This window comes from Chlamydotis macqueenii, chromosome 28 (genome assembly GCF_036417535.1).
Source record: "Chlamydotis macqueenii isolate bChlMac1 chromosome 28, bChlMac1.mat, whole genome shotgun sequence".
Taxonomy (NCBI): domain Eukaryota; kingdom Metazoa; phylum Chordata; class Aves; order Otidiformes; family Otididae; genus Chlamydotis; species Chlamydotis macqueenii.
In genome coordinates, this window is record NC_141583.1 from 1815872 (window position 1) to 1839508 (window position 23637).

A 23637-nucleotide genomic window follows, 5' to 3' on the forward strand; every position below is an offset into this window, starting at 1 on the left:
GGCCGGGGCGGGTCGGGGGTGTTTGCGTCTCCGGTCGGCGTTTCGGAGGTTGCGCAACCCCTCGCCGAGCCCAGCCAGGCCCGACGCGGAGGGGCCACACCTCGGGGAGGTATTTCTATTTGCAGCGCGCGGTCACGTCGTCGTGCCGCGCACGTCCCTGGCGAGGCAGGCAGAGCAATTTGTACACGCTTCCAGTTACGCAAGAGAAGTCATCTTGACAGAAACCGCATTCCCCAAACCCTTCTCTGCGTGTTTTGCTTCTACCACGGCGGTGGAAAGGCCGAGAGGTCCCCCAGAAGTATTAAAACCAGCACATTTCTCCGCGCGAGGCGATGAGGTGGGAGCCCTGAAAGCACCACGAGGAATCTAACTGGACTCAAGAGCAGGAGGGATCGTCCCCCCACGACCGCTCCAGCGGTGACAGCTCTTCTGCACACCGGCGTCAGGAGCCGTTCTCCGCATCCAGCGCCGTGGCTCTTACGGGGTCCGGTTTCGCTGCAGAACATCTGTTCGTCCCAGCGGAGATCGGGAACCTGTGCACCACGTTGTGGGTTTGGGCAAACACCCTCGTGTCTTCTAGCAGGATCCATCTAAGTAGGTCACGGCCACCGGCAGGAACAAAGAGCGCTCCTCCCAGCGCAAAGAGGAGGCCTGACTCACAGACACACCAAATGGCTTCCCCGAGGCTACCGGGCCACCCAGCGCCGTCCATCCTCGCCGCGTGACGAAGGCAGCGCTCCCAGGGGCGACCCGGCCCCGCGCTCCTGGGGCTGACGTGACAGACCCAACGCCAGCGCCCACCGCGACCTCCGCGCACCCCCGCGGCTGCCTCGTCCCCCGCCCCTGCGAAATCACCAGCGAAGGAGCAGGATCACCGCCCGGGAGCGGGTTAAAAAAGAGACCAGAAAAGGAGAGCAGCTAGAAGACGTGGCATCTACGCCGAAGCAAGCTCGTTTCGTCTATCTAAGACGAGAGAATTCATCTGGAGTCGCTTTGTCTAACCCAGAGCACATCTCTGACGAAAACAGTACCTGCAGCAAGCATTTCTGTTTGGGGACCTGGCAGCACTCGTTCGAGTGCGTTTACACGTCAGCAGCTGCTTTCTCCCACGCTTCGAGGACGAGAATCAAAGGCTTCCAACCAAAACGACACCCGCAGCCTGCTCGCCCTCCTCCCGGCCGGCGGGGACGCCTCCCTCCGCAGCAAAGGCTCAGCCTCCCAGCTGCGCTGCTGAGGATGACAGCGGAGGGGCCGAAGGCGTCGCGGCGGCGCTCTGGCAGAGCCCAGCACCCAACTTCCGAGAAGGTTCCTCCTGCCTCTGGAAGCAAGGTGGACGCAGACGTCAGGCCGGCTCTCCTGCTCCGGGAACCAGTCCGGCCAACGACTTGGGGGCAAAAATACGCGTGAGCGGGACGGCAGGCGGGTCAGACAGAGCGGGGCGCGTGCACGCACGTGCCTCTGCTCAAACCCAGGCTGAGGAGCTCCTCAAAGCCCGGGTGACGCATTGCCAAGGCACCCGTCCTTTGACCGCCCCCTCTGAGACGCGGGACGCTTACGCCCCAGGAACGAGGAACCCGTCCGCCATCCCGCCGACGCCGTTCCTGCGGCGAAGCACGCACACCGGTCTCTCGCCGCAGCAGTTTTTAACAGTCCACCTGCAGATGTTGATTAAACATGAGTCTGAAGCGCGAAGCAGGAGGTTTCTCGCCAGTTTGCTGGGGGATTTTTAAAGCGCGCTTGGCACCGTGTCCCTGACCCCAGGGCTGAGCTCGGAGCCAAGGCAAAGCCATCCATCCCAGGCGTTTCTTTCCGTTCTTCCTGATTTTTATTTTATTTAATTTTTTTTAACCTGATAGCCTCGGGCAAGGCACCACCGCCTGCTCCTCCATGTGTGCAATGAGGAAAAACACCGCGTCTTCAAAATACAGGGCAAGGCTTAACCCACTCCGGTTTGCAACCAAGAGCGCTGAGGTTGCGGGAAAAGCCCCGTTTCCAGCTCCACCATGGCCGTTTCGTCCGGCTCCGGGCACGCCAAGCGCTTCCCAAGAGGACGTCGTTACGATTTACAGCCGCCTCAGAGCACGCCTGCGACCCAGCGGCGCAGAGGGATCTCCGGAGAGAGGGAGGAGAGGAACCGAACGTTTATTGCTCTATAAAATATTTGCTTAATCCCTTAAGGGCAGCGTGTACTAAATGAATAACGGGAGTCGCGGCAGCTCACAGCGCCGCGCTCGGATCCTCCTGCGGATGAAGTGTGGAATGCTGGACAGGCTGCAGCCTCCAACAGGCACTCCCCAAAAATCAATTCCCTGATGTCACCGCCGCCTCGGCACGCCAGGACGCGTCCCCAGTGCAGGGATGGAAAAGCACAGCCACCCCCAGAGCTGGTGCCGAAAGCCAGCGAGCCGCTGCCCCCAACGCCGCTCAGCACGCTTCACGCGCGTCAGGCGCGACGGCTTCGCGGTGACGAAGGGCAGCGCCGCCGTAACGCGATCGCTTGGATCAAGTGTCCATTTCCAAAACATGAGAACATTTATCACAGGGACGCTGGAGCAGGAGAGGGCTGAAATCTGACGTTAAGAATACGTTAATCGCTGAAGGAAGAGTTTCCAGGACGGTGCAGCGGTTGGAAACTAGATCCAATGCGCTCGTGAGGTGGCAAAGAGAAAGCCAGCAGCAGGGTTTTCCTGCGTCGGAGCAGCACGTAAAACGAATCAGCAATCTAAAATGTTTGTAATCGCTTCCAATATTTGTCAGCGGTGACAAGCGACCACGTGTTATGCGGGAACGTCTTTCTCCCCCGCCTCTCAGCAAGGCTGCCGGGACAGCGCAGGGCATGGGGAGCTCAGGGGCTGAGCTAACGCCGCTTTTTTTTTGAGCGTTACCATTCCGCTGCAGGAGCGATGGCGACGTCCACAATTTATTGACATCCAGCGTCTGCAGGCAGAGCGAAGCAGACTCTTACTCAACCCTCGCCCCGCGCTACAAAAAGGGGTGAAACAATAATTCAAATAATCGGATCGGCGGCCTCGCGATCGGCTCGCTCCTCCGCGGCCTTGGGCTCGCTCTCGTCAGCGCCGCCGTGAAACGCCACGGCGTCGGCGTTACGGAGAGTACTCACCAGCCTGCTCCAGCGCCACCAGCATGGACTGCTCGATGAGGTCCCGCTCGATGAAGCTGCGGAAGTCCTCGGTGTAGACGGTGAGGTCGGGCAGCTGGAAGGTGCAGATGGGCATCTCCAGCAGATGCTCGCTGCTGCCGTTGCTGGAGACGTGGGATCGGGCCAGGGAGACGATGGTCGAGCTGGCGTGGGAAATGCCCCGAGACAGGCGCTTTTCTGAAAAGAAAAGGAAGACAAAAACCAACCTGAACAGTGCAGAAGCAGCAAACCTCCCAGAAGCCCGTGAATTAAATTAAATCGCTGCCTTCAGCTGGTATTTTCTGCTCGCGAGCGGCGGAATTGCTCCAGCATATAAATATTTCAGGCAGCAGAAGGAAGATTTAATTGATCTGCATCATTTTTGTGACACTGACCTTGCACAATGTCATCCTGCCGCTGCAGCGGCGGCCGCCCGGGCCGGGCCGCCTCTTTTTCGGGGGGTTTGTAGCCACGTCCTTCGTTGAAGGGATGGGGCAAGTTGCCGGCGTGCACTTGCCGTAGCTGTTCAAAGTCACTCAGGGCTGCGCTCAGGTCCCAGTTCTTGCCTGGATGGGAAGGTATCAAGAGCGGTCACCATCACACGGGACAGAAATCAAGCCGGTTCCTAAAATAGTCGCACTAGAACCTAATAATTGTGGAGTTTATCCCGAAGCATGAAGGCTGCCTAGCGGAAACAAGGAGGAAAGCAGGGTGCAGCACCACTCGCGCAGCTGGGCGCTGTATTTCTGTCCAGGATCTGCGTTCCTGGAGGAGACGTAACCACGAGCCTGAAGCGCCCAGAAAGCGGTGGCTCTGCTGCCACAGGCTGCGTGGCCGGTTTACACCTCCTGTGCGCAGGGACAGACCCGGAGCCCAGAGGGAGCTGCTGCTCCCGAGCGCTGCACATCTGCAAAACCTAAAGAAAGGTCCAAAGACCTCAGATTTTCATGGAATCCCAGAAGGGTTTGGGTGGGAAGGAAGCGTTAAAGCCCATCCATCCCAACCCCCTGCCAGGAGCAGGGACATCTCCAACCAGATCAGGTTGCTCACAGCCCCGGCCAACCTGGCCTGGAACGTTTCCAGGGATGGGGCATCCACCGCCTCTCTGGGCAACCTGGGCCAGTGCTCCACCACCCTCAGCGTAAAAAATTTCTTCTTTATATCACATCTGAGAAATAATTTTTCCAGAAAAAGATTCCTGGCTGTAAAACGAGGAAGGGCTGGGTCACCACAACAGCACACACTGGGCACAGCGCACGGGACTGGGGTAAAAGAACCAGAATTTCTCCCCTAGGAAAGGGAATCAGAAGGCCAGGCTGTGTCACGTCCACCAACACCTCCGTAAACCCAGCGGCCGATTGCTGCAGGTCACCCCGCGCGCTCCGTTTCACAACTCCCCAGCCGCCGTGACGATAATCCACGGCGACGCAGGCGCCGCTGCTTCCCTGGCACAGCTGCCAGCCCGCAGCTCCCGTCGCTCCCTCACCACCGCAGGACAACGCCGGGGCGAAAACACCCAACTTGAGAAGCCGAGGATTCGTAACGCGGCTTCTTAAATCCCCGTGCGCCGTTTAAGACACGGCCACCCAATTCTTTCCGAGCTGCCACCCAAAATACCGGTGCAAGCGAGGTGCCAGCGGGCTAGGCGGTATCCAGACGACTATTCAGCGGGCTCGTGTCGTTACCGGCCAGAGAAATTATCCAGCAAAACAGCACCAACTTTGCGGAGCCGAGCGAGTCCCTACAGCTAACGCCAGCCAGCAAGCGGCGAGAGCGTAAAATACAGAAACACCCCAAAGTCTTCCGGAATGCAATAAGTTGACTACTGCCAAAAAAAAAAAAAAAAAAAAAAAAAAAAAAAAAAAAAATCTACCATACGGCTAACATTTGGGATTTCTTTTTTAACGAACAATGTTAATCTTAGCTCTCACACCAGCAAGTTAGCAGGCACCGCGGCAGGCAGGCCAGCTTTATACAGAGTAACTCGCGACAGGAAGGATGGAAACCACCAACCGGTTTATACGCTAGCTCACGGACAACAAAAGGAGTCATTACGTCTCATTCCCTAAAGGAAATAAGCTTCTCAAGCATTTAAATTCTTCTGAGAGATGTAATTTGCAGCATTTAATGATTGACTCCAAATGGAAAGTTATTTTAAGCTTCAGCTTTTGAGTCAAGGGGATTTTTTTTTTTCCTTTTTTTTTTTTTTTTTTTCTCTTTACATGAAATAATGACTCAGTATCAAGCAATGAGAGTGACCCATCAGATTGAAATTAAACTTGCTGCCGCATCACCGACGGTTTAACGCGCTGGTGTCAGGAGCACACACCGGCCACATTGACCCACGGCGGCTGCGGCTCCCAGCTGCCTTCACCAGTGGCTGCTTCCGAAACTGGAAATGAAAACCTGAACTTTGGAAACCACGCGAAACGACGGCAGCCAGAAGGACCTGTAAATCCCAGTGTTCACGGGACAGCCCAGCAAGCACCTGGAGCAGGCGGGGTTGAGGGGCTTGGCACAACGGAGATGGTTTCCAAGAGCAGAACGTAAATAATTTTCCCAATTCTGACGTCCCCTCCGCGCCCTGTTCCTTAGCTTTGCGTGCATTCATCCGCCGCAACGCTTTGCTGTCGAGGTGACGCGTTCCCAGCGGCGCTGCACGACGGAGATGATCGCCGTTCGGAAGCTCTGCCGCTGCCACTGCGCAGCGACTGCCCTTGGCAGATGTGCGAAACTCCAAACACGGACAGAAAACGCGACTTAAATTGCTCCCGTCGCTCTCAAACTTCACGTCTGAATAATTCCCTTCATACACCTGACTGCTTTCGCTAATGCCCACCCAAAAAAGAAAAATCTCTGTGGTTTCCCTCATTTCTACCCCAGCGACCCAGCAGCACGTGGTGGAAATGAGCTGAAACTGCCGCTGCCAAAATAAATCAACCCCTGTGCCGAGCGGGAGACGGAGAGTTCGAAGGAATACCTGCGTTAACCTTCTCCATCGCAAGCCCTGCTTCTGGAAGATGCTGTCAGAAATCCTGACACCAAACCCAACAACCCAAACCCCGAAACCAGAACCCAAACTCACCACAAAACCCACCGCTCGCCAGACTTCCGCCGAGACGATGCTCGCCGGCAAAAATTAAAATTAAAGCCCGGAACCAGCCAAGCGAACGGGAGTTTTGAAGGGGGGGGGGGGCGGGGGGGGAAGCTACGAATCGACGCCGCGAGTGCTGAGCTGAGGAGGAGAGCCGGCGTCGAGTAGGGGAGCAAACTGCCCAAAGACGCGGGTTCTAGCACCAATTCCAGGGCTGGAACTCCGGACGCTGGAGCATCTGGAGCGGCAGCGGAGCCGGCGCGGATGCTGTAGGAGCACCAGCCGGTCCCGGGTTCAAGCCACAAGAATGATGGTCTGTATGATACGGGAAAAGGGATGATAAGCAGAAAGACAGCAAGTCTTAATTACAGATTGGTTAATTGTGTACAAACAGCTCTGCTTCTCAGACAGCATCCCTGTCCTCCAGCCTTAAGGCACGCGCCAGCGTTCGCTCCCCAGCCGTCTGTGGGCGCTAACCCACAGGCAAAGCTCGCCAGCCGGTTCGCAGCCCCAGAATTAAGTCCTGGTGTCCTTTCTCCTCTGCCCTGCTCGTCGCTGTAAGTACAGGGTGGGAAATAAACCACCCGCGGCCTTCAGCCGAACGCCATCGCTAATGAGCGACTTCTCCATCTCGCGGAGAAAGCCAACGTCACGCTGTGTTTTAGGGCAAACATCCGCGCTGTTTGAAGCCCGCGGAGCGCCGCAGGGCCGCCAGCGCACTGTGCCCGGGCTCCCGCGGGCTGGCGTCCCCGTTTAAAAGCCAGCTGAACACAGGTAGGCGATGGCTGCGTCCACCTCCCGAGCATCCCGGCGCTCTCCATCGCCTCAAAGCGACCGGTCCCGCGCCTCCTGCGCCGGGTGTAATCGGGGCTCTGAGGGGAAGCTCTGCCAGGAGAGGTCACCGGCAGCGACAAAACAGCAATTTATATCGGCATAATCAAACCACCGTCGCAGGCAGAACAAGACAGACCAGTAAACGCACGCTTTTGCCTGTATAATTACGCCTGTATTGCTTTGGAAACACGGGCAGCCCTCACCTAGCGCTGTTCCTTCAACCCCTCTGCGGGCATCGCTGCTGTAAAGAACAAAAACAAAAAAATGAAATCCTTAAGTTTTGCCACTCATGGCGAACAACACGTGTGAGCAGAGAGGATGAGCGAAGGGAAACCGCGCTCCCGGCTGACGCGTTCTCCTTCCGAACATTTGAAATTCATTATCTGATGGACGTGTAACAAGAAACCGAGGCAGAATTTCACCAGCCGTGCCGCCGCCGGGGCGGTTTTCCTATCTCCGGCATCGCACCCACCAACCGCCAGCCCCGGGAGTCTGCCCAGCAGCTCCTTGCCCCACTTCCAATCCCTTTTTTTTCCCCCCTACCCATCAGCCATCGTCTGGCTCTTCCCTTCTTTAACTCCCCATTTTATTTACCTTCGAGGAGGTCTCTGGCCAGTCCCGGCTCTGCCCCCGTTGAGCGAACAAAATCCGACAGCACGATGTCCATAGCCGAGGCCATGCGCTCACGGATTCCTCCCGGCGGCTGGGGTCGGCGGCGCCCGGATCAGCACCTCGGCATCAGTCTAGGAACGAGACCAACAAGGCGCGCGGCTCGCGTTACAGGGTATAAAATAATGCGCCCGGCCAGCCGGCCTCCGAGCGGCCGGGAACTATCCGGTGGCAGCGGCCTCGGTGGCCCCGAGGGGGGAAATAAACCACCCCCCCAAGAATTAAGTGGGCTTTGGGACCACTGGTTAACTAATCGATAATTGGGAGGGAAAAAAAAAAAAAAAAAAAAAAAAAAAAAATTTTGCTGCTTTCTCCCCACGCGCGAACGGGCTCTAAGGGCTCTGCCAAGGACGGGCAAACCAAGGGCTCACAAATTCAGAAAAAAACCCTCAATTCTCATTTTAAAGGTGGTGGAGCCTCTCTTTCCAAAATTGTGGACAAATAGGAGAATAAATGAGTTTATTTGGTAGCAATAAAAAAACCAAAGTTTCTCATGTCCTGCACTGAGCACCCTGGGTGTGCACCAGGGAACAAAAGCAAGGCCAAAACGCGGCAATCAGCAGATACTGCCTAGGCAAAACACACAAAAAGCACATTTTAGGCAAAAAAACCCCCACCAATTCCTTTTTTATAGGAAAAAATAAAGGCCCCAGTCTGGATCTCCTTCCCAGAAGGGAGCAAACACCGCTCTCCAAAGGTGTACGAGGTAAACTTTCAGTTTGAGCAGGCCCTGCGGTGCAGGAGGGTGCGCGCGCCGCGCAGTCAAAATCCCGATTTTCTGCATTCCTCGGGGCAGAAACGGAGAGCGGCGCACATCCGCGGGAGCTCGGAGCGGGCGAAAAGCTCCGCCGGGTTTGTCTCGCGGCTGAAGGGTTAGGATGAAAAATAAATAAATAAATAAATAAATAAATAAATAAAAAATCTACTGTCAAGGAAGAGAAACTGCTGGGGAAAAAAAAAAAAAATCCTGAGCTGAAAAGTTGGCACGTGAAGACGATGAGAAAAAATTTGTAAGGTTTTAAGAGGAAATTTCAGTATTAGGTGGCTGATGGACAAACCTGTCCGTCTTCCCAGTGCCTTTAAAAAGTCTCTTTCCTGGATTATTCCTAAAGATGGGCAAAACTCCCCGGAGCCTTAAAAAAACATCTCTTTCCAGGCCGATTCCTAAAGATGGGCAAAGCTCCCCAACTCCCGCGGCTCCCAAACCCCAGGGGCAGCGAGTTCAACATCCACGCTGGAACCGGGAACTTCCCGCCTTTGCGGGTTAAATACCATTCCTCTCCTCTTCCACGCTCGCTAACCGCACGCTTATTAACGGCGTGCGGCCAGAAGAACCCCGATTTCATACGCCGTCATCGGCGGAGCGAGCCGGGGGCGACCGTTGGCTGAAGGCGAGCCGAAAGCGTGGGGCGGTCGGGGAGGAGAAGAGCGGCGGCGCAGCCCCCGCCCGCTAGCCGGCGGCATTCGCAGTCACCCAGCAAACTCCCGCGCGCGCAAAAACGTCAGGGAAAACACGGACGGAGAACGCCGGGTCCGACGACGCGCCGGAGAGAGTTAACGACCCCCCGGCGCGGGTCGGTCGTCGTCGCCGCTGTTCCCGCAGCAGGGAAACGCGCTCCCCTCTTCCCGGCAGGAAATCCCAGCGCAAAGGGATTTGCGACCCCAAATCCATCACCCAGGTGCGGGGCACAGCCGTACCCCCGCTGGCGTGACGCTGTCGCGGCCACTTCCGGCGCGGGATACAACCCATGAGCGAGCTTTCCCGTCGCTCGCGTGCGACGGAGAACGGATTTAGGACTAAAACCCGTTGTCTGCGCGCTCTCTGCGTTACTGGGAGTTACCTGCAGGACGCACCAGCGGGGATGAAGCCAATTAAACGGTGAAGGGCCACGGTTTCATCGTCCCAAACGATCCGGCCTTGCCTCTCCAGCATCGCCGCTGCACGAACTTCACCCCAAAACCCTCCGGGCACCAGTTTTCCTCCAATATTTTATCGGAATAGGCAATAAAAAGGGCAACGGGGTCAAGAAAACAAGTTGCCTGAGAAGACTGGAGGAGCATCCCCGAAGCATCCGACACGGATGCACGGCCCCTGATGCCAAACGCCCACCTTTCAGATTTTTGGGCTGAATCCGCATGTTTAGCAAGGCCGTTTATCAGATTTTTATTTTACAGCTCTGCTGCAAACCTGAAATACCCAGGAAAGCCATTACAGCCCACATTAGGGGGTTTCTCCGTGATCACACAGCCTTTAAGCTGAGGAATACTTCATAATCAGTACTTAACGAGGAAATGCCGCTTCCCAAATTACATTTCCACTATTATTTCCAAACGCAAATCCCCCCCGAGCTCGACGCTCCGTACACCCACAGCTTTCCCCGTCCAAGGCCGAGCCCAGAGTCCCGCCTGCCGCTGCACCCCGTGCCCCCCTGGCAAGGATGCCGTCCGCGCTTCCCGCTTTCCAGCAGCGTGGAGCCAAACCCGAATTCCCTTAATTTGCAAAGCTTTAATTAGGACGATTCCCCACGCGCCGCCTGGCTACGGAGGGCAGCACCCAGGAACACAACAACGCGCTGCGGAAGGCGCCGCTATCCCCAGATTCCTGTGCTTCCCCTCCTCGCAGACGCTCCCCAAGCTCCTCCGAGGTATTTTCCCTGGAAGCTCTCCTCGTTTCGTTTCCCCACTGGGCTGCAGCCGCTAACGGAAGGTTGCGGGAAGCCAGCGTGTTTTCCTCAACGGCATTTTCAGGTACAACGAGGAGTTGAGAACGCGCGCCCCCGAGCTCCTCGGATAACTGACGTTTTTATTTGAGAGAGGGGGAAACCACAGCGCGGAGCGTAACGAGCTCCGAACTCACGGAGAGGCGACGGCCGGCTCGCGCAGATCGGGATCGTCGAGGCTTCGTCATCGACTCCGAATCCAACACACTCCCAAGTGGCTCCCAGGACGCTTGGCAGCAACCCTCCTGTTGTGATAAGGCTCTGTCATCTCCTTCCCATCATTTTTTTGGCGAGAAGCAAAACTTCCTTGCTGCTTTTGGCACGAATATCGCACCGCAGCCCAAAGCACAGCTGCCGCTCTCGCGGGCACTGCGGCGTAAGCGCTTCGTGAACGGCTTTCCAGGACCGAATCCATCGCCTGCGACGAGCGACCCCAAAGGCGATACACCCCAGGTAGCGAGGCAGCATATATTCGATACTTTATCCAAGGAAAAATGGGAACTGATTCACCAGGGAGCTGTCGTGCTGGCCCAGCGAGCCGTCACGCTTCCCTCACTGAGGTTTTCAAAACTTGGGAGGGGAAAAAAAAGAAAAAATAATAATAATAAAAAATTATCAAACCACCTTTAGTTTGCAAAATGCAATCTTGGTATCGCACCCCGAGAGGCAGGGATGCAAAGGCAGCTCCACCCCGTAAATCTGGAGGATTTACATCTGGGTTTGGCCTCACGTGAACGAGGTTTCCCAAAAATTTGTGTAGCGGAGAAGAAAAGATGGCTGGGGATGAAGAGAGCAAACAGGAGCAGCGTCCCAGGGACGCAGCTATTCCCTCTCCTTCCCTTCTTGCTCTGCGACGGCGCGGTCTCCTCACGCCCGTTCCGTTCTCTCCCCCGCGGTTGCCGTCTGCTCGAATCCCACCGTGGGGCTCCGCGCTGGCGGGAGGTTGGACGCCGTGCCGCAACCCCGCAGACAAGGATCGTCCCGTCATCACAGCCTCCTCCGAGGGGCTGTCCTCCCCCGGGAACCGCGGAGCGCTGAATTCATGGAAGGCTTTCATCCCAACTACTTCTGCTCAAACGTTTGGGAACCGCAAGAGTTTATCGGCCCTGCTTTTGCTGACGGGCTTTGCCAGAGCGCGTGGCTTCCCAAGGTTTCAGCGTGCTTTGGTGGAAAACCGGGAAACCGCAGGGGGAACAAACTCAACAGCAGAGCAAAAGGCAGCGCGAGGAAGGTAAGTTTAAAATACAGAGCAAGACAAAGAGAGCAGACGAGCCTGAAGAAGAAAAGCTCCGGAGAAAACAAACCTTCTGCTGGTGTCGGCCGCAGCGGCTCAGACGGAGCCTTCCACGGAGGCCGCACCGACGGAGCCAGCCGCAGGCAGCGGCGTCGGTATTGTCTTTGAACCGCGCGCGACTCCTCGCTTTAGGAGCCACGATGTCCTAGACGGCCAGGAAGCCCCCGAGCCCAGCGCCCCTTCTGCCATGACGCGGGCGAAACACGAGGGACAGGAGCGGGAATCGCGCCGCTCGCTGCTCCAGCCTCCTGACCGAAGGAAAGCTGGCGACAGAGGCAAACGCTGGCATCTCTCAGGCCCTGGCTTATGCTGTTCCCCAGAATCGGCCGCTGGCGTTTCAGCGGGTCGACCTTTCTCCGCCCTCACCCCCATGGCCCTTCCGTACGCTCCCGGATCTCTCGCCGGAAAGATAAGAAATCGGGGAAAGGTTCAGCGCGGTTCACGTGGAACGCACGTTCGCCCCGCTTTCCCCTTCGACGCGCACAGGCCGATAACGCCAGCTGCAGACACCGCTATCAGCGGGCCACCGGCGCTCCCTCAGCACGTCTGCAACCCCGGCCGGCCCGGGGGCGGCTCGTTTTTAAACGATGCTCGGATCTGCAGGAGCCTCTCCACGACGTCGCCTTACCGTTTCCATCGGGTGCGTCACGCGGGCACGGGACAACCTCAGCGCTCACAAACCCCCGGGAACCCACGTACGTTTAGAGCAGCCCGGCTCCAAAACGCCGAGGCATCGCCAGCGACCTCACCTCAACAGCGTCTCCCTCCCGACGCGATTCCCCGAGTCCCCGTGCGGACAGACACGGCTTTATTAGGCTAAGCGCAAAAAACACCTACCCCACAGGGACGTCACAGCAGTTAGTTAGCTAATGCTTGTAAAATGCTATAAAAAGCTTAATTAAGCCTCGCCCTGATGAGACACTGGAAGGAGTCGCAGGCAGGAGAGAGACGAGCGCTAGGCAGCCAAAACACGAGCCTGGCGAGAGCTTCCACCCCCCAGCCAGGGCACGGCCGGACGTTTCGTAAATAGTCTCGGGGAAAACCCCAGAAAAGCAGCAAGCGCCTTCGTCTTGTAGCCAGAGGCACAGATCCAGGGCAGCGTTTTAAAAATGTTCATCTGCAAACGGGAGCTCCTTCTGCCCCCAAACTGGCCGCTGGCCGTCGCCGCTCCCAGCGCTGATCAGCCTCTGCGAGAAGTCACCGTGCCCGTCGGCACGCGCGGAGCGTGACTCGGCTGCTCGTTCACGCCGTTTAAACACCCGCGCATCGCTGTTGCCCAGCCGTAGGAGGAACAACCGCCGGCACCGGGGCCGAGCCTTCACCCGCGCAGCCGGACACCGGCCGAGCTTCCACTCCAGCTCGCAGGAGGCGAGCGGCAAGGGCATCCCGCTCCTTGAGGCGGACAAGCTCCTAAGTAAGCCCGAATTTAAACCCAGAATTAGTTGCTCACATCTCCGAAGGCCATGCTTCATCCAGTTTTAACGGCTCTTCCTCCCTTGATTTTTAAAGATTCACATGAGCCCAAGGTCCAATGCGCTTCTGACTGCATCAAGCTTAACTAACGAGGCTGAAAACCAAGCCAGAAGCTGATTAACAAATTACTCCCCACCTTGAGATGTTTCTAAGTCGTACAGGCCACGGGGAGTTGCTCACACCAACCCAAGCAAGGAGAGGAGAAGAGGAACGGCTCACGAGCGCCCGGCGATACGGGGAGGGAGCAGCACGCTGCCCCGCCGGACCGGAGTGCCTCGCGGAACTGCCAGCAAATGGTTCCAGGATGATTCATTATTGTTTTTTGTTTTTTTTTTAAAAGGTTTTTTTTTTATTGCCCTGTCCAGCAAGGACGGCTGAGTTCACTGCTGCTGGAAATACCTGCCCCCGTTCTGCTGTCACGCCTGAGCACGCTGTCACACTCGCGGCACGCGTCCTCTGCGCGCCACCAGCACCGGCCAGCGCAGGAAACGACTCCTCCGGGACAAAACCTTCTTCCGCAAACAACAGGAGCCTCCACACCGGCCCCAGACACCAGGCTCGCCCTCACCGCGACAACGAGCTCCGCTTCCCAAAACTCTTCTCGCGTTTCTGCTGGGCACCGCGCCGGCTGCGTTACGAGCTGCGTGCAAAGACGAGAGGAAAGCAGGGAAAACGCAGATTTACCACCGCGCGCTCGGCATCCTCGGGAAGAGCTTCTGGCTTACAAATATTTCGGAGCCCCCATCACTCTGCTCGTTTTACAGCGAGACCGCCCCGGTTTCTGACAGCCAGCCTTATCCAAACCAGCAGCACAGCGTGGAACCTTCAGTTCCGGCACAAAAGCAGGTTGAACAGAAACAGAGACAAAACCGGGCGTTTATTTATTTTTTTAGCCAGTCTCCAAAAAGCTGCCTGGCCAGCGCCACACCGACAAACCCCCGAGTCCCAGCGCCCACCAAGAACCAGAAGCCGAGCCGGGACGGGGCAGGACCGCGGGGGTGCCTGGGTCTGGAGGGCAGGAACCCGCGCCAGGACGCCGGGGCTGCGGTCCCGGCGCACAAAGTCAGCGCGCGACCTTGGCCGGCACCTCCACACGCCCCGGCGTCGCGGGCGGGAGGGAGGCCAGGAGGGGCTCCGAGCCGGACCCTCCGAAACCCGCTGCCACCTGTGGGAGACAGCTGAGGCAGGAGGTGCCGAGCTCCAGGAGAAATCTCGTTTTGGCAGAGCTTTTTGCTCCCCACCACGAGAAGGAAGCTCCCACGAGCACGGCAGCAAGCCGAAACGCGCCAAAGTCCCGAACCAAAAAACGTGGCTGCTCGCTCCCCACGTAGACCCGCGCCCAAGCCCTGCCCCAACAAACAGCTCCTGGTGCGGCGCGGGCGAGACTTCGGTGCCGTAACCAGCGCTGCGGTCCAGTCGAGCGAGCCCCGCTCTTCGCTAACGAGCTGTATCAGAGCAGCTACCGGCAAAATGAGCGACTCACGCGGCTCAGCGCCAAACGAGCAGGATTTGACGGCGCTCGAGGGAGGCTCCTCACTTTCTCCTCCTTCCCACGGCCGCGGGGCGCTGCCTCCGTCCCAGCCCGCATCCCTGAGCCGCCACCGGCAGGTTACCTAACGCGGGCCAGAACAGCCGAAACGCAGAGCTGGGATTAGCGCCGCCGCGGCGAACCCGACCTGACCTCGTACCTTCATTACGGCCGCTAAGCTCCGACGAGGCGCTGCGTGAGACGGGACAGGGACCACGCAGCTCTCGCGCCACCGAGGGTGAAAATCACCTCCTAAAGCCCAGCCAAGCAGCTCTTCCTGCTGACAAGGGAGGTGCAAGCGAACCTGCGAGCTCGCCAGCGCCTTCAGCCCGAGGAACGGGCGCTGTGGATGCGAAAAGGAAGCCGGCTCACGAGCAGAAAGAGGAATATTTGTAAATAGACACGGACTGCAGGGCGGAGGTCGCAGGGCTACAGCGTCTCGTGCTGGGTAGGAGCAGCTCTTCAAGGAGACCTACCGCCTCGTGAAGCCTCGGAAGCCTCCCGCGGAGTTTTGGCACAGTCCGGGTGCTCCAGGACAGCACGCCGGCCCCGCAGAGGCTTTCCAGCAGGGAAAGGGCGCCCTTAAAAACACGCTCTCTCGAGAGAGGCAGAGCACAAGAAAAGCAGCAGCTAAGCAAGAGCTGCAGCGAAGTTTATAAAAACGCCACCACTTTCATGCGCTTCAGTGCTCTGACACAAAAACTTCACCCTGTTTTTCGGGCTACAACCACCAGCTCCGAATACAGCCGTGCTAATTTGCACGCCCAGATTCTTCCAGCACGTCGGCAGCCGCACGGGAACGAAGCCCGCGAGCCGTGCAAGAGCCAGAACGGTCCCCAGCGCAAACGCAGCGCCTTCGTTCGCTCCGAGGCTCTACCCGCAGCATCGGCGCCGCTCCCATCTATCCGTTCCTCTGCCGAGAGCGGTTGCGCTTTTCGGGATGAACGGCAAAGCCTAACTTTCTGTTTGCCTGGAGGCAAAAGAACAGCTCAAAGCCCGATGCGGATCACGCATGGCGTTAAAAAAAAAAAAGTATTGTCATTACAGCGGAATAATTAATAAGGACAATTACCGCGCGTGCACGGTCTAATTTTCACAACGTCCTTGCTTCCACTTCAGCATCAGCTTCCCGTCTCCGCAGGCCGCCCAGGCGCCGGAGCAGGGGAGGTGCCAGGCCGGCGGGCGCGGCGGCAGCACCCCGGGAGCGAAAGCGCGGCTACGCCTGGGCCGAACGAGAGCCGACGGCGAGGAGCCCAGCGCAGCGGGGAATCGAGGGCTGTAAAGTTTGGCCCTTCCTGTCGCTGCGGCTGGACAAAGCCGTCAAACCGTTCGCTGAGCGCAGCGGCACCGGCTCCCCCCACGCTCCCCAGTTACAGTAACGACCCGTCTGAGGCTCTCCTCCCGTTTTCGCCAACTCCCAGGCGCACATCTAAAATGAGCACAGCTTTCTCAGCGGCTGCACGCGAGGAAACGCCGTTTGAGGCGAATTCACCTGCTCAAATCAGGCTGCTACTATTTCCAGCGCAAAGCCTGGTTTGGCGAGCGAGCCAGCGCTCGCTGTGCTCCGGGGGGGATGCTCGGAATCAGCGCCTCCGCAGATCAGGCCGCGGCAGATTTTCCCACCCTGTTAAGCGTTGTTCTCTCCCCAGCCAGCCCTCTTCCTGCCAGGTAAATCTGTTTTGCTGTCACTTGAAGAGACGAGTTCCAGTTTAACCACAGCGCTGTCGAGATGCGGGGCGAGAGAGCGTCCCTTCCAGCACGGCCCTCGCGCCGCTACGGACAGCGACGTCACCGAGCGGCGGGCGCTCGCCAGAAACACGGTGAACTCTCGGCGGAAAGCCAAACCAACAAAAATTAAGGCACGAGGAAGAACCCGATCTCCGTAAACATTTGGGGGCAAACTCCTCTTGGCAGCCCCTGCCTCCCGCTGTTCTCGGCAGGGGTTTGCACGCCAACACCCACCGCTCGCACGCCGAGAGCTGGCGAGCGTTTCACGCCTACGGACGCGCCCGGAGAAAGGCTGGCTCCGAGCCGCGCGCTCCTAACGAGCGTCCCGACAGACGGCCCTTCCAGGTGCATCAAGTAGGAAAGCCACGAGCGGCCGCACTGTCTATATCTCTTTAGCAAGCAAAAAACGCACGTTCAACGAGTTTAAACCTCACATTTCCTCAAAAAACGACAGTGCAGACACACGCCACTCAAGCTGCTGCGCGGCGGCTTCGCCAATCCACTTTCTGTTGAGAGCGTGCCTCGTATTTCCTGAGAAGTGAATGTTTTCCACACGACGTCAGAGCAAGGAGTCCGGATCAGCAGGAAGGAGCTCGGTGCCCGCCGTCCCCGCTCCGCGCGGGTTAAAGCTGCGATGCCACAAGGCCAACTGTTCATTTTCCTTCCACACCTTCTTCAAACGACAGCTTTTCTTCTGCTGAAACTACGAATTCAAGCCTTACAACCAGCACCACAGGGCTTTTTTTTTTTTTTTAATTTTAAACACTACGAAGAAAAGAAGATTGCCACAAGGCTTTAAAGTCCAGCTGGCCAGCCCGCTCTCCTCCTGCGGCATAAGGAGTTTGCACTCTTTACATCGCGGCGTAACGAAGAGCGCTGCTCCTCCAGGGTCGGGAGTAGCCGGGCTCGCGTGAGGCGCGGCAGAACGGGAACCCAAACCTGAGAGCCCCGCCGCGGCGTACGAACGGGAGCGACCGCGATCAGCCTTCGCCGAGGACCGGAAAGATGCAGCAGGGTCAGGAAGAAGAAATCTGACGTTGTCAGCGATCCGACGCGGAGACTTCCAGCCATCAAGTTTGATGTTTCCGACTACGCAACTTAAGCTGACGCTAACGTCTTTATCGTCGCTGCAAATCGAAGTCAGAAATCGTCCCCTCCGCACGCCGCAAGCGCGTCGCCGCCGGCAAACGCGCCGTGCAAGCCATCCCTGCGCATACGGCACGGCGCCAGCCTTAGCCCGCTTTACAGACAGGTAAAGGGAGAGGCGCGGCGGCAGGGACGAGCGCCGCTCTCCGCGCCGTGACAGGGAGCCGTCGCCGCCTCCCGGGAGGCTCCGTCCCGTTACCGCGCTCCTTGCGTAAGCGACTCCCACCGCCGAGCGTCGGGGCAAAGACGTTTCCCTTAAGCACGGGATTGTCAGAGATGCTGGAGCCGGTGACTCACCGCCAGCCTCCTCGCCCACAAGGAAAGCGTACGGAGTCCGCGGCTCGGCAACCTGTAATTAGCCAGATGAGAAACTCCCCTTTCCTCCCCAGATTAAGACGGGTAAACTCTCGGAGTCGTTTTCAAGCTCGTGTCTCGCTGCGGCACGGCCGAGCGACCCGAGCGCGGCCTCAGCCCCGACGGTTACGCGCAGACCCGCGCGCCGACGCCCGGCGCCGTTAAACGGGCCCAGGAAAAGCGACAGCGGCTTTTCACCGAGGCAGAGCCCTCGCACGGGGCCGCCGGCGGAGTTGGCACACGGACGCGGGACGGAAGAGCCGCGGGGACTGCCAGGTTGCGGACGGCAATCCCGCTCGGACCACGGCCGAGAAGCGCCCAGGCTCCAAGTGTTCGGTCCGAAACCGCCAGGAGCGAGGGCGTTGGAACAGCCCAGCGCCCGCCGCCCCGGCCCCACGGCCCGCTTTGGCTTAGGCCCGGCTCGGGGCTCGCAGACGCCGTCCCGGGTCACTCCCGGGCTCAGCCTCCCCTCCCCGGGACTCAGCGGAGCCCACGTCGCTGGGAGCGGCCCCGAAAGCACCGAAAGCCCCGCTCGGGTGGCTCCTCCACCGGCCGGAGCGGGGGAGCCGCTGACCCAGGGCTCCTCACCGGGCAGGAACCTGCGGGGAGGCGGCGGCGGACCGGCCGCGGCCGCGAGTGGGAGCCCGGCCGCCCCCCTCCTCGGCCCGCGGGAGCTGCAGCGGGACCCCCTCGCTCCTGGGGCCCAACCGGGGCCCGGCCGCGACCGGGAGCCCGACCGGGACCGGGCGATACCCGGGCGCAGCGCCGTGACCCCGGCGGGAGGAGCCGCCGCCCCGGGAGCCCGGAGGCCGCCGCTCCAGGCCCGACCCCGCCGAAAACTTTCCCCGAGCCCGCCCCCGCCGAGCGGGCGTTACCTGTGCGCGGCTCCATGGCGCTGCGGGCCCGGCCGCCGCCGAGGCCGCGCTCCCGGAGGGGCGGGAGCGGGAAGGGGAGCGCGGTGCACCGCCGCCGCCGCCCGGAACGCCGCGCCGCCCCCGTTCCTGCCCGGAACGCTTTGGCGGGCGCACGCAGCCCCGCCCCCGCCGGGCTGGGCCGAGCCAATGGCGGCGCCGGGGCGGCCCCGCCCTCTCCTCCCCCCGCCCGCTCGGCGGCGCCACGGCGCCTGCGCGGGGCGGGGGGGGGGGGGAGGAAGGGGAGAGCGCCCCCCTGCGGCTGGGCTGAGGGGCACTACCCGCCCCGCGGGGCCTGGGGGCTGCGTGGGTCTGTAACCCCCCGTGGGGCCTGAACCCCCCTGTGGGGTCTGAGCCCCCTGTGTGGGGCCTGCACCCCCCCTGTGGGACCTGAACCCGCCTGTGGGGCCTGAACCCCCTGCGTGGGTCTGTAACCCCCCCGTGGGGCCTGAACCCGCCTGTGGGGCCTGCACCCCCTGCGTGGGTCTGTAACCCCCCGTGGGGCCTGAACCCGCCTGTGGGGCCTGCACCCCCTGCGTGGGTCTGTAACCCCCCCGTGGGGCCTGAACCCGCCTGTGGGGCCTGAACCCCCTGCGTGGGTCTGTAACCCCCCCGTGGGGCCTGAACCCCCCCGTGGGGCCTGAACCCCCTGCGTGGGTCTGTAACCCCCCCGTGGGGCCTGAACCCCCCTGTGGGGCCTGCACCCCCTGCGTGGGGCCTGCGTGGGGCCCTAAACCCCCTGTATGGGGCCCGTACCCCGTGTGGGGCCTGCACCCCTCCTGTGGGTCCTGAACCCCCTGTGGGGCCTGCACCCCCTGTGTGGGGCCTGCGTGGGGTCTGTAACCCCCCTGTGGGACCTGAACCCCCCTGTGGGGTCTGAGCCCCCTGTGTGGGACCTGCACCCCCCCGTGGGACCTGAACCCGCCTGTGGGGCCTGAAACCCCTGCGTGGGGCCTGTATGGGGCCTGCACCCCCTCTGTGGGTCCTTAATCCCCAGTGTGGGGCCTGCACCCCCTGCGTGGGGCCTGTAACCCCTGTGGGGCCTGCACCCGCTGCGTGGGGCTTGTAGCCCTCCATGGGGCCTGTGTGGGGCCAGTACCCCGCAGTCTGGGCCTGTGCCCCCCAAACGCAGGAGGCCGAGGGGAAGGTGCCTGGTCCCCTGTGGCGCATTCCCAGTGGGAGTTGCTTTCGCTGCCGGGGAAAGGCGCGGGGTGAGCGGCCGCGCCCCCCGGGAAGGCAAAGCCGCCCCGGCGCGGGGGGACAATGCTGAGCGGGTCGGCCGCAGCGGGGCCTGGCGGGACGCAGCGTCCGCCCAGCCGCGCGCTTGGCATTCCCCTTGCCGCGGGCGCCCGTGGGCGAAGCGCGCGGAGAATGTGCCCCGGCGCTGTTTCTCGCAGCCGGGCGGACGCGTCCTCGCAAAGCCCAGCGGCAGGTTTCGGCGGCCGAGCGGGGAGACTCGTGCTGCCGCCCACCGTGCCGCGGGTGTTGGGCCGTGCCGGGAAATCTCCGGCGGGGAACCGCCGCTCGGGCGTATTTGCCGCTCTGGTCCATCCCCGCTCAGCCTTTCCTCTGCACAACCGCGTTCCCTGGAGAAAAGCGGGGAGAGGGCCCCAGGGCGGCGGCGGCGGCTGGGGCGCGGGGGCCGCCGGGGCCGGTGGCGGCCGGTGGCGAAGCCCCACGCGGGAGGAGCGGCGCGGGGCCTGTCATGCGCGGCGTTCAGCTGATCCCGGCGCTGAATCGCGGCCTTTGTTCTCCACCAGCACCCTCGCGTTGTTTATGTCTCGCACAAAGGGATTGTTTATCACGTCGGGGCAGAGAAAAGCCCAGTAAAGAAAGAACGGTCTGTGCCGCGCAGCCCCGGCCGCCCCGCAGCCTTTTTTTCCCCCCGCCGCAGTGTTTGTTCAACGGCGAGACCTTTCTGCGCGCCCCGGTTCCCAGGCGGCCGATGGCGATGGTATGGAAGCCGTCCCAGGCTTCGTGTCCTCCTCCCGCTCGCGATCGCCGCTCCTCTCCGCCCGCCCGCAGCGATTGTCAGAGGGCAGCGAGGCAGGCACAGCGTTAAATAAAAGCCAAATCTTGCCTTTTTTTCCCTGCCAGTTCTAGTTTAAACCATTTCCACAGCGGGGAGAAACGGTTTTCTCAAGGAATTTCCCTCTCAGGAGACGTACGAGGCCTCGGCCCCCTTCGATGGTCACGCCAGCGCTGCCCTTCCGTCTGAAACCACGCGGCGCGCGGCGACGGCGGCAGTGATGCAGCCGCTCCCGGGCCGACCCGCAGCTGCTCCGCAGCTCCCCAGCGCTCTCCTGGGCCTGGTTCTTGTTGGCCTGGGCCTGGTTCTTCTGTTTTTCAAGTTCAGCCCAAGATTTTTTACCTCCTCAGCGTCCCTTCACAAGATTTTGAGCTCACACGCACCTCCACGCAACTCCCCCGCCCGGGTGCTGTTCCCGGTGTCGCTCTCCCAGGCAGGCGACCGCCCGCTGACCCGGAGCTCGGTGACGCTGCGATCCCGTCACTGCGATTCGGGGCCTGCGCGGAAGCAGCCTTATCCCGGGATCCTGCGAGAGACAGCCAGCGATCGCAGGCGTTCCCGTCGGCAGATGCTCTGACGGGCAAAACGTGGAAGTGCGGGACGGTTCTGCAAAAACGCCGGAGCGAGGGAAAGGCTTTTTTGGAGGAGAGGACGAGCAGCGGGGAGGGGTCTAACAGGACCGCCCGTGACACAGCTGAGGGGCGACGGGCTGAGCCAGGAACGCTGTTCCAGCCGTTACGGCGGTGTTCTCAATACAGCGGAGCCGTTTGCAGGGGCGCTGACCCGGGGCTGTGCCTCAAAAACGCCGTCAGCATTGCTCCCCGTCCTCCAGCGCGCAGAGGAGCGGGCCCTGGGCCTCAGCCTCTTCGTTGGACTCGAAACCAAGGTGCCAGCAGAAGAGCAGCAGGTGCACTCCCCGCGTACGTCCCTGCACAACACCCAGGCCGGGAGCCGACGACGGCGGCAAGCACAAAGCCGCCTTTGGCGGCAGACACCGACGCTCCTTAAACCACTGACCGGTTCCACGCTCGCTGCTCGCTGCGGTGCCGTCAGTCGCTCAGGAACAAACCCTGGCGCGACGCAAGCAGGGACGGCTCCGCTGAGCTACGCAGTTTCACCCGCCTCCATCAGCTCCAGCGAATGTTTAGGGATTTGATTTGATTTGATTTTTTTTTTTTCCCTTTGGATGAAAGTTTTCTCAGAACTTCCTAGCTGGATACCTCGCAGCAGCTCCTGTGCAAGTCGCCCCTTGAGTGCCGGACAAGTGCAAGTGCTTTGCACTTCTGACGTCCCTTTCATCTGAGGATTTCAGAGGACTTGGCCTATGGAACCGCATTAACCCTTCCAGCCATCACCAGTTTTATTCCAGTCACTTCACAAACGCGGGAAGCAGCCCCCACTTCTGGCTCGTTTGCATTCCCAGTGGCTCAGGCTGGTAAAGGAGAGTGGGATTCCCAAAATCCAGCCCTAATCGCCAATAGCAGCAGGTGAAAATCCTGATGTTTCCAAGCCCGGAGGGTCTGCTGCCAACCGCTCCTGTTGATCCGCGGAGCCTGAGCATCGCCACGTGTTCATCCTGCCGGGGAGATGAGCGAGAGTGGGAGACGGGAACTGCAGGGGGATGGAGCGCAGTCAGACCGGCCTCGGCGTGCCGGGTTCGGAGAAAGGCGAGGAAATGCGTGGGTTGGGACCTGGGGCTGTGGGGCAGCTGCTCTCAAGTAAGAAGGGAACTACAGAGAAGCATTCTGAAGAAGAGAGCACCAGCTCCAGGAAGGAAATCAAGGGGGGAGGCGTCAACCGACCCGGCTGCTAAACCCCGTTTTCACTCATTCTCCTCGTGATGCACGCGGAGCCTTCACCCGGTTATTTCATCTGGACCACGGTCAGAACTGGCGTGGGAGGGAGAAGGGAAAGGCAGGGCTCTGGCGAGAGGCAGAGTCGGAGCTGCCGGCTGCGGTTCTGCCGCGGGGGGAATCCACATCTGGCTCTGCTGGCATAGGCACACCCGGGGGATGACCTTTTCTTCGGAAAAGCCCAAAGGAGAAGCAAATCTGAGACGACTGCGGCTCTGTTTGGATACGTCGGGCTGACCCATGAACTGCTAAGCTTAATTTTGTGACAGCTGGCGTGGATTGTCTGGCTTTTAACGCTTTGGAAATTAAAAAAACATTGTAAATCAAATTAAAACCTCGTAAAAGCAGAACTGAACTAAAGCCCCGAGTCACTCTTGTCGCACTGTATTGGATATTACTGTCCCTTCTGGGGAGAGTGAGATAAAATGTGTGTTTGTAGGAGGTTACTGACTTGGTGGCGCAGAAACCAGCGCTCGGGTGACGCGCCGTACGGCCCCGGGTGCCCCAGGACGCGTCAGCCGAGGCTCAGACAGGGTCTGCTCCCTCGGGACACAGGCCTCCGTCCCAGCACTGTAAGTTAGGGCAGTAAAGCCCCCGTGCAGCCGCACTGCGGCCGGCTGAGGAGCTGATTTTCAGGCTGGCTGCTGAGCTTGAGTTATCCAACCGCACCGGCCACACAACAGCGACCCTCCTCTCCGCCGGCGACGAGGAACGAACCCAGAGCTTCACGCAACAGGCAAAATTAGAGCTTTTCCCTTTCTCCTGAAGCTTCGGGCGCCGGTCACCAGCAGAATGAATGCCCAGCGCAGCACGGGGCTGGTATCCAGACGGCTAAAGCGGCCGTTAAATGCCCGTTGTCCTTACA

General features: G+C 60.0%; 1 protein-coding gene across 2 annotated transcripts in view; it reads right to left on the reverse strand.

The window, feature by feature from the left end:
* OTUD7B (OTU deubiquitinase 7B) overlaps positions 1-18970 on the reverse strand; it is a 30173-nt gene extending 11203 nt beyond the window's left edge. The window contains exons 1-4 of one of the 2 annotated variants that reach the window (XM_086768276.1): positions 18855-18970; positions 7662-7810; positions 3535-3705; positions 3122-3337 (exon numbers count right to left, since the gene is read on the reverse strand). In XM_086768276.1, the coding sequence (XP_086624402.1) occupies positions 3122-3337; positions 3535-3705; positions 7662-7746 (472 nt within the window). In that variant the 5' untranslated portion in view covers positions 7747-7810; positions 18855-18970. The remainder of the gene's footprint in view (positions 1-3121; positions 3338-3534; positions 3706-7661; positions 7811-18854) is intronic. The other variant, XM_086768277.1, reaches the window with a different exon arrangement.
* Between the last annotated feature and the right edge of the window lie 4667 nt (positions 18971-23637).